This window comes from Rhinichthys klamathensis, unplaced genomic scaffold, assembly GCF_029890125.1.
Source record: "Rhinichthys klamathensis goyatoka isolate OS25496 unplaced genomic scaffold, OSU_Roscu_1.1 h1tg000332l_1, whole genome shotgun sequence".
Classification (NCBI taxonomy): domain Eukaryota; kingdom Metazoa; phylum Chordata; class Actinopteri; order Cypriniformes; family Leuciscidae; genus Rhinichthys; species Rhinichthys klamathensis.
In genome coordinates this window covers 323,060-339,644 of record NW_026606847.1, presented here as the reverse complement: position 1 = coordinate 339,644, position 16,585 = coordinate 323,060, and the positions used below count along the sequence as shown (strand labels likewise).

General features: G+C 49.4%; 1 protein-coding gene across 2 annotated transcripts in view; it reads right to left on the bottom strand.

Moving 5' to 3' along the window:
• Positions 1-16,585, bottom strand: part of ddb1 (damage-specific DNA binding protein 1) — a 57,008-nt gene that overhangs the window by 23,458 nt on the left and 16,965 nt on the right. For both annotated transcript variants that reach the window (XM_056272226.1, XM_056272227.1), the window contains 9 exons: positions 14,901-14,998; positions 14,637-14,795; positions 12,962-13,045; positions 12,734-12,850; positions 5,175-5,277; positions 2,353-2,428; positions 2,165-2,273; positions 1,900-2,078; positions 932-1,095 (listed from right to left, as the gene is read on the bottom strand). In XM_056272226.1, coding sequence (XP_056128201.1) covers positions 932-1,095; positions 1,900-2,078; positions 2,165-2,273; positions 2,353-2,428; positions 5,175-5,277; positions 12,734-12,850; positions 12,962-13,045; positions 14,637-14,795; positions 14,901-14,998 — 1,089 coding nt within the window. The remainder of the gene's footprint in view (positions 1-931; positions 1,096-1,899; positions 2,079-2,164; positions 2,274-2,352; positions 2,429-5,174; positions 5,278-12,733; positions 12,851-12,961; positions 13,046-14,636; positions 14,796-14,900; positions 14,999-16,585) is intronic.

Here is a 16,585-nt window from a genome sequence, read left to right as displayed (position 1 = left end):
TTATTGAAACCAAGCTCAGAAAACGACTCCTTCCGGATTTGATCACATTATGAGGTAATAATCGTGCGACTAGAGACGCCTCTGCAGAATCAGATCGACGCCCACTTCTACATCATCGCGTCTTTGGCCCCGCCCACTGGCTCGTTAGTGAGATGAGAGAGATACAGGATCACTGGACTAGAAATAACATTACCTTCCAAAGGATCCTGATGCTAGGAATGTGCTTATTTTCAACGAGGTGAAAGTCGTTTGTTTGTTCAGTTCATTCACTGTGGATTCTTTGGTAAATCAGTTGCAATTTCGGTGCAGGCTTTTTACTGTAAGATCTGGACCCGACTGGGGGTGGAACGGATCGCAGGTGATCGTGATGCGTACGGGTCAGCTGACCCACGGTTCGGCATGCATGTGATTCGCGGATTAACTGCTAAATTTAACCATCATAGAGTGACAGTTTATAATTTGGACGTGTTTTGTCTTGCCAATTTACACGAAAATCAGGACTCGGCGCGTTCTCTGTACGCATAGCCACACACACCATTAGTTATGATCTCGAACACACTCATACACCTCCGCCCATCATCACACACACACACCTCCGCCCATCATCACACACACACACCTCCGCCCATCATCACACACACACACCTCCGCCCATCATCACACACACACACCTCCGCCCATCATCACACACACACCTCCGCCCATCATCACACACACACACACACACACCTCCGCCCAGCATCACACACACACACACACACCTCCGCCCATCATCACACACACACACACACACACCTCCGCCCAGCATCACACACACACCTCCACCCAGCATCACACACACACACACACACACACACCTCCGCCCAGCATCACACACACACACACACACACACCTCCGCCCAGCATCACACACACACACACACACACACACCTCCGCCCAGCATCTCTTTGTGCAGTGGACTGAAGCAGGGCAGTTTCAGCAGGCGGGCCGAGATGTCGGTCCAGAGTCCCACGGCACAGATGCTGGATTCTCCTGCGCTCTCGCCCAGAGGAGTGATGTCCAGACACGCCACCTCGTGCTCCATCTCCGTGGAGCTGCAGGACACACACACACACACACATTACACCGCTGGCATGCTCAGAATTTAGCATTAAAATTTCACCTGATCTGCTTGGGCTCTCCGGTGAGGATCTGCAGGTGATACAGCGTGTGGGGTGTGTGTGTGTGTGTGTGTGTGTGTGTGTGTGTGTGTGTGTGTGTTGTGTGGGGTGTGTGTGTGCGTGTTGTGTGGGGTGTGTGTGTGTCTGTGTTGTGTGGGGTGTGTGTGTGTGTGTTGTGTGGGGTGTGTGTGTGTGTGTGTGTGTGTGTGTTGTGTGGGGTGTGTGTGTGTGTGTGTGTGTGTTGTGTGGAGTGTGTGTGTGTGTTGTGTGGGGTGTGTGTGTGTGTGTGTGTTGTGTGGGGTGTGTATGTGTGTGTGTGTGGGGTGTGTGTGTGTGTGTTGTGTGGGGTGTGTATGTGTGTGTGTGTGGGGTGTGTGTGTGTGTGTTGTGTGGGGTGTGTGTGTGTGTGTTGTGTGGGGTGTGTGTGTGTGTGTGTGTGTGTTGTGTGGGGTGTGTGTGTGTTGTGTGGGGTGTGTGTGTGTGTGTGTGTGTGTGTGTGTGTGTGTGTGTTGTGTGGGGTGTGTGTGTGTGTGTGTGTGTGTGTGTTGTGTGGGGTGTGTGTGTGTGTGTGTGTTGTGTGGAGTGTGTGTGTGTGTTGTGTGGGGTGTGTGTGTGTGTGTGTGTGTGGGGTGTGTGTGTGTGTGTGTGTGTGTGTGTGTGTGTGTGTGTGTGTGTGTGTGTGTGTGTTCTGCACTGGTGTGTGTGTGTGTGTGTGTGTGTGTGTGTGTGTGTGTGTACCTGATCTGCTTGAGCTCTCCGGTGAGGATCTGCAGGTGATACAGCACTCGCCCCACTGCGAGCACCACCTGTGTGTTGTTACACGACGCCACGCTGATGTTCCTGCCCTGCGGCTCCTTCCACTCGCTCGCCAGAGCCTTGCTGTCCTGAGTGACCAGGCGTACGGAGCCCGACGTGATCTAAACACACACACACACACACACACACGTCAACACAGGCTGCGAACACCACCCGTCCTGTGTGCTGCAGGTGTGTGTGAGCGCACCTGTATGAGCTGCTGATGCGCTACATTCCCACAGAAGAACGTCTGCTGATTATCCACAAACCCCGGCAGCTCCGTCTCCTCCACCTCCTCTCCGCTGAGCATCAGCACCCTGACACACACACACACACACGGCAGTGATGAGCATGCGAGGTGTAGTTCAGCTCTGGACTGAAGTGAAATCAACTCACCTGGTCTGACCGACGAAAGACAGAACCAGCATGTCATCAGTGTTTCTGCTCGACTCTGAGCGCAGCGGCCACAGTCCTGAGACACACAAACACACACAGTGTTACTCTACAAGGCCTGACAAACACACACACACAGTGTTACTCTACAAGGCCTGACAAACACACACACACAGTGTTACTCTACAAGGCCTGACAAACACACACACAGAGTATTACTCTGCCACGCCTGACATACGTGCCAGAGCCAGTCGCGTTTCCACTATCACTCCCGGGGCTTCATCGGGGCAACGGCCAGGGTTTGACCCGCCGAACACCTCTGTCCAGAGCGGGCCGGATCGGGCTCGAGGAGTGGATCCAACAGGGGGAGTTTATCTGAGTCTGGAGACGCCAGCGCCGGATGATTCAGCATCAGCTAATGCAGTGTTGACAGAACCGGGCTAATATGGTCATACTTCCTGGTTCTGGTAAGAACTTGAGCGGCTGTGTTTTGGACCAGCTGGAGTTTGTTTATTAAGCGTGCAGGGCAACCACCCAGTAGAGCATTACAATAATCTAGCCTTGAGCTCATGAACGCATTAACTAATTGTTCTGCATTTTTCATCGAGAGCATATGATGTAATTTAGATATATTTTTAAGATGGAAAAATGCGGTTTTACAGATACTAGAGATGTGACTTTCAAATAATAATAATAAATTCTTCATTACATTTATATAGGACTTTTCTCAGCACTCAAAGAGCTTTACTGCGCCAGAACGCCCACCACACACACACACACACACCAGCTTACTGGTGGAGAGGAGACAGAGTGATGAAGCCAATCAGTATATGGGGATGATTAGAAGGCCATGATGGACAGAGGCCAAGGGGCAGATTTGGCCAGGACACCGGGATTACAGACCTACTCTTCCGAAGGACATCCTGGGGCTTTTAATGACCACAGAGATTCAGGACCTCGGTTTAACGTCTCATCCGAAGGACGGTGCTCTTTGACAGTATAGTGTCCCCGTCACTACACTGGGGCGTTAGGACCCACACAGACCACAGGGTGAGCGCCCCCTGCTGGCCTCACTAACACCTCTTCCAGCAGCAACCTGGTTTTCCCAGAAGGTCTCCCATCCAGGCACTGACCAGGCTCAGCCCTGCTTAGCTTCAGCGGCCAACCAGTCTTGGGCTACAGGGTGACATGGCAAGCTGGCAAATGAAATATTGGTATCAAAGAGCACACCCAGGTTCCTAACCGACGAGTTGCTCCATTTTTCTGGCTGCTCTCTTAAGTGCTTGAGTGTGCTTGTACCACGGCGTTGGACTATTTTCTCTAATCTTCTTTAAGCACAAAGTGCTGGAAAAGAGAGAGTCAAAAGTTTGTGTCTCAGTGGCGTGAGACAGCTAGCAGACGGCCGGTTTAGCCAGGCTTCCTGACCTGAGTCCCAGTTTGTCATGTTTGAGCTGCTCTAAGACTATGTGCTAAATTACAAGAGAGAAGAGCAGCACCATCCCAGGAAGGGATGCATACCATCCCGTTTCGAGCTCAAAACTCAATTTCAGACAGCAGCGAGTGTTTGAAATAACTTCTGGTTGTGATCCGATGTGGATTCTGATCACCGTATAAAGCAGAAATATGTATGTGAAATGCAATAGACTATGTGTGCAAACCATTACCATAGTAAACACGACCGCTTGAAGAAATCAGACAAATCATGTAAGCTTTGACAATTATGTTTTTATTTTATCTGTCAGTGCATCTCATCTCTTTATACCAGACTGTCTGATATCCATATCTAGCTCTGCATATGTCATAAAATAAAGCAACTTTTCGAGAGCTTTCTCTGTTTCCCTGACTGAAAATATAACTTTCGGGAGAGAGTGATAGAGCTCCTCAGGTCGTATTTTTGGTGGAAAATTTGTAGAAATTATAATTCTTTCTAAATGTGATGTAAACAGTGTCCCGACTACAAACAAACAGAAAACGACACGTTTGAATTAAGTACGCGTGTCCTCTCTCTTTTGTGAAATAACAGTAAACCACTATTTCTGTGTGACTAATGTGCAATCCTGACACAAATTAATTCATTATGATCCATTTATCACTTATTATTGTAAACCTGCGGTAAAACATCGACGCTTAGGTTTTAAATCTTGAAGTAACCAGCAAACGGCCACTTTTATCATGTTTTATGTTCGTATTGCGATCTCGCTAGTTTCCAGTGATTTCTTTCGAATTCATTTTCTGATAAATCTTCCATTAGTTGGTGAAATGATGTGTGCGTGTGACGTTGTTCCAGAGAGGCGTGTTCCGGGTGTGTTTTAGTGAAGCGCTCCGGAGCTTCAGGCCCGGCGGTGGAAGAACAGCAGCAGTTTTGGGCTCGGCGCTCCAGAGCCGAGGCTATTAGCCCCGCCCGCCCGCTCAAGCCCTGCTCGCACCGGCCCCACAGGGGAAACACTGAGGACACGGTTCTCTCACACACACACACACACACACACACACACACACACCGCAAAGCAAGGGTTCACAAAAATGCTACACGCTGTTGATTCAAGATTAAACTGCCAAGATGCAAACATTTTACAGAAGTCGTGCTGACTGAGGAAGATCCGCTTCTAGCAGAGTCGGATACTGAAAGTGAATTGGAAACTGAGAGTCCCAATAATATATAAAACTGATATAGAAATATAACCGTGCAGTTTTTGTTCCCTAATTAAACACGTTACACGACTGAAACATCAACACAACACATACAGCAGAAAAAAGGACTGAAGAATATAGAGACATATTGTGATTGACAGATTATTAGCAGTGGAGATCGACAGCAAAGATCTGACCTTTGATCCCGGGCAGGTCGATACTGGCGTGCTCATGGATCCCGATACCATTACGAATAATCCTCAGAGAGCCTTCCTTAAACGCTCCGGAGCACGTCACCAACTGCAGGAACACACACACACACACACACACCCTAGCTGATGATACACTGCTTTACTAATCAAAGGGCAACCATGATTGACATGTGATCAGTGTAAGAGAATCAGATATGATTTATGATAATGTGATGGTGTGTGGTGAGGTGTGATGATGTGGTGTAATGATGGTGTGATTATGTGGTGTGGTGTGGTGTGATGACGGTGTGTGGTGTGATGATGTGGTGTGGTGTGATGTGATGATGACGATGTGATGATTGTGTGTGGTGTGATGATGTGGTGTAATGATGGTGTGATGATGTGGTGTGATGATGGTGTGATGATGACGATGTGATGATTGTGTGTGGTGTGATGATGTGGTGTGGTGATGGTGTGATGATGGTGTGATGATGTGGTGTGGTGATGGTGTGATGATGTGGTGTGATGATGGTGTGATGATGACGATGTGATGATTGTGTGTGGTGTGATGATGTGGTGTGGTGATGGTGTGATGATGTGGTGATGTGGTGTGGTGTGATGATGATGATGACGATGTGATGATGGTGTGTGGGGTGGTGTGTGGTGTGATGATGGTGTGGTGATGTGGTGTGATGTGATGATGACAATGTGATGATGGTGTGTGGGGTGATGATGTGGTGTGGTGTGGTGATGGTGTGTGGTGTGGTGATGTGGTGGTGTGTGGTGTGGTGTGGTGATGGTGTGTGGTGTGGTGGTGTGGTGTGATGATGATGTGGTGTGATGATGATGTGGTGTGATGATGATGTGGTGTGATGATGATGTGGTGTGGTGTAATGACGGTGTGATGATGATGTGGTGTGGTGTGATGACGATGTGATGATGATGTGGTGTGATGATGATGTGATGATGATGTGGTGTGGTGATGGTGTGTGGTGTGATGATGGTGTGATGATGATGTGGTGTGATGATGATGTGGTGTGGTGATGGTGTGTGATGTGGTGATGGTGTGATGATGATGTGGTGTGATGATGATGTGGTGTGGTGATGGTGTGTGGTGTGATGATGATGTGGTGTGATGATGATGTGGTGTGGTGATGGTGTGTGGTGTGATGATGATGTGATGATGATGTGGTGTGATGATGATGATGGTGTGATGATGATGTGGTGTGATGATGATGTGGTGTGATGATGATGTGGTGTGGTGATGGTGTGTGGTGTGATGATGATGTGGTGTGATGATGATGTGGTGTGGTGATGGTGTGTGATGTGGTGATGGTGTGATGATGATGTGGTGTGATGATGATGATGGTGTGATGATGATGTGGTGTGATGATGATGTGGTGTGATGATGATGTGGTGTGATGATGATGTGATGATGATGTGGTGTGATGTGGTGATGGTGTGTGGTGTGGTGGTGTGATGGTGTGTGGTGTGATGATGGTGTGGTGTGGTGTGATGATGTGATGTGGTGTGATGTGATGATGGTGTGATGGTGTGGTGGTGTGATGTGGTGTGATGATGATGTGGTGTGATGTGATGATGGTGTGATGGTGTGTGGTGTGATGTGATGATGGTGTGATGACGATGTGATGGTGGTGTGTGGTGTGGTGTGTGGTGTGATGGTGTGTGGTGTGATGTGGTGATGGTGTGTGGTATGGTGTGTGGTGTGATGGTGTGTGGTGTGATGATGATGATGATGTGGTGATGATGATGATGTGGTGATGGTGTGGTGTGGTGTGATGTGGTGATGATGATGTGGTGTGATGTGGTGATGGTGTGATGTGGTGTGATGATGTGGTGTGATGTGGTGATGGTGTGGTGTGGTGTGATGTGGTGATGATGATGTGGTGTGATGTGATGATGATGTGGTGTGATGTGGTGATGGTGTGTGGTGTGATAATGTGATGTGGTGTGATGTGATGATGGTGTGATGACGATGTGATGGTGTGATGATGGTGTGTGGTGTGGTGATGTGATGTGGTGTGATGATGTGGTGTGATGATGTGGTGTGGTGTGATGCGATGATGGTGTGATGACGATGTGATGGTGTTGTGTGGTGTGATGATGTGGTGTGGTGTGATGGTGTGTGGTGTGAGGTGATGATGAAGTGGTGTGGTGTGGTGTGGTGTGATGGTGTGTGGTGTGATGATGTGGTGTGATGATGATGTGGTGTGATGATGATGTGGTGTGATGATGATGTGGTGTGATGATGATGTGGTGTGATGATGATGTGGTGTGATGGTGTGTGGTGTGGTGTGATGTGATGATGGTGTGATGATGATGTGGTGTGATGATGTGGTGTGGTGTGATGTGATGATGGTGTGATGACGATGTGATGGTGTTGTGTGGTGTGATGATGTGGTGTGATGGTGTGTGGTGTGATGTGATGATGAAGTGGTGTGGTGTGGTGTGGTGTGATGGTGTGTGGATGATGTGGTGTGATGATGATGTGATGATGTGGTGTGGTGTGGTGTGATGGTGTGTGGTGTGATGTGATGATGGTGTGATGATGATGTGGTGTGGTGTGATGGTGGTGTGTGGTGTGATGATGTGGTGTGATGTGGTGTGTGGTGTGATGGTGTGTGGTGTGGTGTGGTGTGATGGTGTGTGGTGTGATGTGATGATGGTGTGATGATGATGTGATGATGGTGTGATGATGATGTGGTGTGATGTGGTGATGGTGTGTGGTGTGATGGTGGTGTGTGGTGTGATGATGTGGTGTGATGTGGTGTGTGGTGTGATGATGTGGTGTGGTGTGATGGTGTGTGGTGTGATGATGGTGTGATGACGATGTGATGGTGTGTGGTGTGGTGTGATGATGTGGTGTGTTGTGGTGTGTGGTGTGATGATGTGGTGTGGTGTGATGGTGTGTGGTGTGATGACGTGTGGTGTGATGACGATGTGATGGTGTGATGACGATGTGATGGTGTGATGATGTGGTGTGTGATGTGATGATGATGTGGTGTGGTGTGGTGTGATGATGGTGTGTGGTGTGGTGTGATGGTGTGTGGTGTGATGTGATGATGGTGTGATGATGATGTGGTGTGATGTGGTGATGGTGTGTGGTGTGATGGTGGTGTGTGGTGTGATGATGTGGTGTGATGATGTGGTGTGGTGTGATGGTGATGATGATGATGTGGTGTGATGATGATGTGATGGTGTGGTGTGATGTGGTGTGATGATGTGGTGTGGTGTGGTGTGATGGTGTGGTGTGTGGTGTGATGATGTGGTGTGATGTGGTGTGATGATGTGGTGTGGTGATGGTGTGTGGTGTGATGATGTGGTGTGGTGATGGTGTGTGGTGATGTGATGTGGTGTGGTGTGATGTGGTGATGGTGTGATGACGGTGTGATGTGATGATGGTGTGATGATGGTGTGTGGTGTGATGGTGTGTGGTGTGGTGTGATGATGGTGTGTGGTGTGATGGTGTGTGGTGTGATGGGTGATGATGTGGTGTCGTGTGATGGTGTGATGATGTGGTGTGGTGTGATGATGTGGTGTGATGTGGTGATGGTGTGGTGTGATGATGGTGTGTGGTGTGATGGTGTGTGGTGTGATGGTGTGTGGTGTGATGGGTGATGATGTGGTGTCGTGTGATGGTGTGATGATGGTGTGTGGTGTGGTGTGATGATGTGGTGTGGTGTGATGATGTGGTGTGGTGTGATGTGATGATGGTGTGATGACGATGTGATGGTGTTGTGTGATGATGTGATGTGGTGTGATGTGATGGTGTGTGGTGTGATGTGATGATGATGTGGTGTGATGATGTGGTGTGGTGTGATGGTGTGTGGTGTGTGGTGTGATGATGTGGTGTGATGTGGTGATGGTGTGGTGTGATGGTGGTGTGTGGTGTGATGATGTGGTGTGATGTGGTGTGATGATGATGTGGTGTGATGATGATGTGGTGTGATGATGATGTGGTGTGATGATGATGTGTGGTGTGGTGTGGTGTGATGGTGTGTGGTGTGGTGTGATGTGATGATGGTGTGATGATGATGTGGTGTGGTGTGATGGTGGTGTGTGGTGTGATGATGTGGTGTGATGTGGTGTGTGGTGTGATGGTGTGTGGTGTGATGGTGTGTGGTGTGATGTGATGATGATGTGGTGTGGTGTGATGGTGTGTGGTGTGATGTGATGATGGTGTGATGATGATGTGGTGTGATGTGGTGATGGTGTGTGGTGTGATGGTGGTGTGTGGTGTGATGATGTGGTGTGATGTGGTGTGTGGTGTGATGATGTGGTGTGGTGTGATGGTGTGTGGTGTGATGATGGTGTGATGACGATGTGATGGTGTGTGGTGTGGTCTGATGATGTGGTGTGGTGTGTTGTGGTGTGTGGTGTGATGATGTGGTGTGGTGTGATGACGATGTGATGGTGTGATGGTGTGGTGTGATGGTGTGATGTGGTGTGGTGTGGTGTGATGATGTGGTGTGGTGTGGTGTGATGATGGTGTGATGACGATGTGATGGTGTGATGATGTGGTGTGTGATGTGATGATGATGTGGTGTGGTGTGGTGTGATGATGGTGTGATGATGTGGTGTGTGGTGTGGTGTGATGGTGTGTGGTGTGATGTGATGATGGTGTGATGATGATGTGGTGTGATGTGGTGATGGTGTGTGGTGTGATGGTGGTGTGTGGTGTGATGATGTGGTGTGATGATGTGGTGTGGTGTGATGGTGATGATGATGATGTGGTGTGATGATGATGTGATGGTGTGGTGTGATGTGGTGTGATGATGTGGTGTGGTGTGATGGTGTGGTGTGTGGTGTGATGATGTGGTGTGATGATGTGGTGTGGTGATGGTGTGTGGTGTGATGATGTGGTGTGATGATGTGGTGTGGTGATGGTGTGTGGTGATGGTGTGTGGTGATGTGATGTGGTGTGATGATGTGGTGATGGTGTGATGACGGTGTGATGTGATGATGGTGTGATGATGGTGTGTGGTGTGATGGTGTGTGGTGTGGTGTGGTGTGATGATGGTGTGTGGTGTGATGGTGTGTGGTGTGATGGGTGATGATGTGGTGTCGTGTGATGGTGTGATGATGGTGTGTGGTGTGGTGTGATGATGTGGTGTGGTGTGGTGATGTGGTGTGATGTGGTGATGGTGTGGTGTGATGATGTGGTGTGGTGTGATGGTGTGTGGTGATGAAGGTGTGTGGTGTGATGGTGTGTGGTGTGATGGGTGATGATGTGGTGTCGTGTGATGGTGTGATGATGGTGTGTGGTGTGGTGTGATGATGTGGTGTGATGTGGTGATGGTGTGGTGTGATGATGTGGTGTGGTGTGATGTGATGATGGTGTGATGACGATGTGATGGTGTTGTGTGATGATGTGATGTGGTGTGATGTGATGGTGTGTGGTGTGATGTGATGATGATGTGGTGTGATGATGTGGTGTGGTGTGGTGTGATGATGGTGTGTGGTGTGGTGTGATGGTGGTGTGTGGTGTGATGATGTGGTGTGATGATGTGGTGATGTGATGTGGTGTGGTGTGATGGTGGTGTGTGGTGTGATGATGTGATGTGGTGTGATGGTGTGTGGTGATGATGATGATGTGATGTGGTGTGATGGTGGTGTGTGGTGTGATGATGTGGTGTGGTGTGATGGTGGTGTGTGGTGTGATGATGTGATGTGGTGTGATGGTGGTGTGTGGTGTGATGATGTGATGTGGTGTGATGGTGTGTGGTGATGATGATGATGTGTGATGGTGGTGTGTGGTGTGATGATGTGATGTGGTGTGGTGATGTGATGTGGTGTGATGTGGTGATGGTGTGTGGTGTGATGATGTGGTGATGGTGTGTGGTGTGATGATGTGGTGTGGTGTGATGGTGTGTGGTGTGGTGTGATGATGTGGTGTGGTGTGGTGTGATGGTGGTGTGGTGTGTGGTGTGGTGTGATGGTGGTGTGATGGTGGTGTGATGATGTGGTGTGGTGTGATGGTGGTGTGTGGTGTGTGGTGTGATGGTGGTGTGATGATGTGGTGTGGTGTGATGTGATGATGGTGTGATGACGATGTGATGGTGTGATGATGATGTGGTGTGGTGTGGTGTGGTGTGATGGTGTGTGGTGTGATGTGATGATGGTGTGATGATGATGTGGTGTGATGTGGTGATGGTGTGTGGTGTGATGGTGGTGTGTGGTGTGATGATGTGGTGTGTGGTGTGATGATGTGGTGTGGTGTGATGGTGTGTGGTGATGATGATGATGTGGTGTGGTGTGATGTGGTGTGGTGTGTGGTGTGATGGTGGTGTGTGGTGTGATGATGTGGTGTGGTGATGGTGTGTGATGATGGTGTGTGGTGTGGTGTGATGATGGTGTGTGATGATGGTGTGTGGTGTGGTGTGATGATGGTGTGTGGTGTGGTGTGATGATGGTGTGGTGTGGTGTGATGATGGTGTGTGGTGTGGTGATGGTGTGTGGTGTGGTGTGATGATGGTGTGGTGTGGTGTGATGATGGTGTGATGATGATGTGATGATGATGTGGTGTGGTGTGATGATGATGTGATGATGATGTGGTGTGGTGTGATGATGGTGTGATGATGGTGTGTGGTGTGATGATGGTGTGTGGTGTGATGATGGTGTGATGTGATGATGGTGTGTGGTGTGATGATGGTGTGATGTGATGATGGTGTGTGGTGTGATGATGATGTGATGATGATGTGATGATGATGTGGTGTGGTGTGATGATGGTGTGTGGTGTGATGATGGTGTGTGGTGTGATGATGGTGTGGTGTGATGATGATGTGGTGTGGTGTGATGATGGTGTGTGGTGTGGTGTGATGTGATGATGGTGTGTGGTGTGGTGTGATGTGATGATGGTGTGATGATGGTGTGTGGTGTGATGATGGTGTGTGGTGTGATGATGGTGTGTGGTGTGATGATGGTGTGTGGTGTGATGTGATGATGGTGTGATGTGATGATGGTGTGTGGTGTGATGATGATGTGATGATGATGTGATGATGATGTGGTGTGGTGTGATGATGGTGTGTGGTGTGATGATGGTGTGTGGTGTGATGATGGTGTGTGGTGTGATGATGGTGTGTGGTGTGATGATGGTGTGTGGTGTGATGATGATGTGGTGTGGTGTGATGATGGTGTGTGGTGTGGTGTGATGATGATGTGATGGTGTGGTGTGATGATGGTGTGATGTGATGATGGTGTGATGATGGTGTGGTGTGGTGTGATGGTGTGGTGTGATGATGGTGTGTGGTGTGATGATGGTGTGGTGTGATGATGATGTGGTGTGGTGTGATGATGGTGTGATGATGGTGTGTGGTGTGGTGTGATGATGGTGTGTGGTGTGGTGTGATGATGATGTGATGGTGTGGTGTGGTGTGATGATGGTGTGTGGTGTGATGATGGTGTGTGGTGTGGTGTGATGATGGTGTGATGTGATGATGGTGTGATGATGGTGTGTGGTGTGGTGTGATGGTGTGGTGTGATGATGGTGTGTGGTGTGATGATGGTGTGGTGTGTGGTGTGGTGTGATGATGTGGTGTGCTCACCTGACCCTGGCCTTGCCTCTCCAGGTCCACCACACACATGTCCACTATCGGGCCCAGGTTAGTGAAGGTCTCCATCACTGCCACATACGAACCCTGGTCGTTACTGTCCACATTCAGCTGCGCGCACACACACACACACACACACACACACACACACACACACACAACGCTGGCCTTAGAGAACACGCCATTATCACAGAACAAAAACTCCTCTGCAAGATCACAGACCTTCACTAGCTGAGAATCTCCCAGTCTGGATCCCACGAACACCACACCGTTATCCAGATACGTCAGGCACTCTGCGATCGAGGTCTAGAACACACACACACACACACACACACACACACGTGTGCTGAAGAAGGTTCTGTCAGGTGTGTATCTGCACACACACACACACACTGATCACACACAGACACGCGTGTTTCTGCACACACACACTGATCGCATATCATATAATAATGGATGCATGCAATATAATAGATGAATGCGGTTGCACCATCTGTGCGAAAGTTATAACGTAGCCTAGTTTTGACGTAAATGGGCACTAAGATACAACTTACACACTACTAAATATTTTTGCGTTGCACCATTAAAGCACCACCAAGGAACTTTTCCTCAGCGGTCGCCCTACAGGTTGGAAGCGGAATTGTCCATTACCGCTGTCGTAAATAATTTAGCCTAGCGCAGCCTACTGTCGCGCGCGCTCGTGCTTATCCAGCGCCGGCTTTGGAACCAACAACGGCCACAGACAAGCTAGAGTATGCCGTAAAGCAGTCGAGTTTTGTAGTTCTTTTTGTGCTCCGGTTACTACCCGAAACCCGAAGTTACATAGTGCAAGTAAAAGCGATCATACAGACCACGTCAGGCTATGGCAGACGTGTCATTTAACCTATTGTAAGTCGATGTACCATCACAAGGGTCTTGGAAATATATTATGAAGGTTGAAAAACTACATAGTGTTACTTTAAACTTAGTTGAAGAGTAACTCTGTGTAAACTAAATCTTTACAGAAGCCTCCGATCAGGAGTAACGGTTGGAGTAAAATAGCCAGTTTCGACCCCTTAGAAGCCTATGGAGGAGTGATCCAGCTCTCAGATCTCATCAAAAACATCTTCATTTGTGTCCCGAAGATGAACGACAGTCTTACGGGGTTGAACATCATGAGGGAGAGTCATTACTGACAGAAACCTCTCCCAGAAGCTCCACCCGCAGGTCTTTGAGCACCACTGCTCCGTCCAGAGTGTGTGTGTGTGTGTGTGTGTGTGTGTGTCACCTCTCCCAGAAGCTCCACCCGCAGGTCTTTGAGCACCACTGCTCCGTCCAGAGTGTGTGTGTGTGTGTGAGAGAGAGAATGTGTGTGTGTGTGTGTTTGTGTCACCTCTCCCAGAAGCTCCACCCGCAGGTCTTTGAGCACCACTGCTCCGTCCAGAGTGTGTGTGTGTGTGAGAGAGAGAATGTGTGTGTGTGTGTCACCTCTCCCAGAAGCTCCACCCGCAGGTCTTTGAGCACCACTGCTCCGTCCAGAGTGTGTGTGTGTGTGTGTGTGAGAGAGAGAATGTGTTTGTGTGTGTGTGTGTGTGTGTCACCTCTCCCAGAAGCTCCACCCGCAGGTCTTTGAGCACCACTGCTCCGTCCAGAGTGTGTGTGTGTGTGTGTGAGAGAGAATGTGTGTGTGTGTGTGTGTGTGTGTCACCTCTCCCAGAAGCTCCACCCGCAGGTCTTTGAGCACCACTGCTCCGTCCAGAGTGTGTGTGTGTGTGTGAGAGAGAGAATATGTGTGTGTGTGTGTGTGTGTCACCTCTCCCAGAAGCTCCACCCGCAGGTCTTTGAGCACCACTGCTCCGTCCAGAGTGTGTGTGTGTGTGAGAGAGAGAATATGTGTGTGTGTGTGTGTGTGTGTCACCTCTCCCAGAAGCTCCACCCGCAGGTCTTTGAGCACCACTGCTCCGTCCATCAGCTCCTCCTTCTCCAGCAACAGCATGAACAGCCGGCCCTCCATATCGCCCAGCAGGAACCGGGATCCGTTCGGGTCCACACGGTTATGGCACACGATGGTGCTCTGCTGTGGGTTCACACACACACAACACACGCTTTACACCACACACACACACACACACACACACACACACACACACACCACAGCCTGAAACACACAGGATGGTCAAACCTTGATGGTGGGGGGAGCAATGGCGAAGTATTTGTCCCCGTTGTGATACGTGATGGACTCCTGTCCGATGATTATAGCGCCTCCAAATGGCTCCGGCACTGAAACATACACAAACTTTAGATGAACCGCTGTCACGCTATGGAACCGAGGTTACGCTAGGAAACGATGTTACGCTAGGGATCCGAAGTTACGCTAGGGAACCGAAGTTACGCTAGGGAACCGAAGTTACGCTAGGGAACGTGGTTATGCTAGGGAACCGAAGTTACGCTAGGGAACCGAAGTTACGCTAGGGAACCGAAGTTACGCTAGGGAACCGAAGTTACGCTAGGGAACGTGGTTATGCTAGGGAACCGAAGTTACGCTAGGGAACCGAAGTTACGCTAGGGAACGTGGTTATGCTAGGGAACCGATGTTACGCTAGGGATCCGAAGTTACGCTAGGGAACCGAAGTTACGCTAGGGAACCGAAGTTACGCTAGGGAACGTGGTTATGCTAGGGAACCGAAGTTACGCTAGGGAACCGAAGTTACGCTAGGGAACCGAAGTTACGCTAGGGAACGTGGTTATGCTAGGGAACCGAAGTTACGCTAGGGAACGTGGTTATGCTAGGGAACCGATGTTACGCTAGGGAACCGAAGTTACGCTAGGGAACCGAGGTTACGCTAGGGAACAATGTTACGCTAGGGAACCGAAGTTACGCTAGGGAACCGAAGTTACGCTAGGGAACCGAAGTTACGCTAGGGAACGTGGTTATGCTAGGGAACCGATGTTACGCTAGGGAAACGAGGTTATGCTAGGAAACAATGTTACGCTAGGGAACCGAAGTTACGCTAGGGAACCGAAGTTACGCTAGGGAACCGATGTTACGCTAGGAAACGTGGTTACGCTAGGGAAACGAGGTTACGCTAGGAAAACGAGGTTACGCTAGGAAACGATGTTACGCTAGGAAACGATGTTACGCTAGGGAAACGTGGTTATGCTAGGGAACCGAAGTTACGCTAGGGAACGTGGGTATGCTAGGGAACCGATGTTACGCTAGGAAACGTGGTTATGCTAGGGAACCGATGTTACGCTAGGGAACGATGTTACGCTAGGGAACAGTGGTTACACTAGGGAAATGTGGTTATGCTAGGGAACCGATGTTACGCTAGGGAAACGATGTTACGCTAGGGAAACGATGTTATGCTAGGGAACCGAAGTTACGCTAGGGAACCGAAGTTACGCTAGGGAACCGAAGTTACGCTAGGGAACCGATGTTACGCTAGGGAACGATGTTACGCTAGGGAACAGTGGTTACACTAGGGAAACGTGGTTATGCTAGGGAACTGATGTTACGCTAGGGAACGATGTTACGCTAGGGAACAGTGGTTACACTAGGGAAACGTGGTTATGCTAGGGAACCGATGTTACGCTAGGGAACAGTGGTTACACTAGGGAAACGTGGTTATGCTAGGGAACTGATGTTACGCTAGGGAACGATGTTACGCTAGGGAACAGTGGTTACACTAGGGAAACGTGGTTATGCTAGGGAACCGATGTTACGCTAGGGAACCGATGTTACGCTAGGGAAACGTGGTTATGCTAGGGAACCGATGTTACGCTAGGGAACCGAAGTTACGCTAGGGAACGATGTTACGCTAGGGAACCCAAGTTACGCTAGGGAGCGATGTTACGCTAGGGAAACGT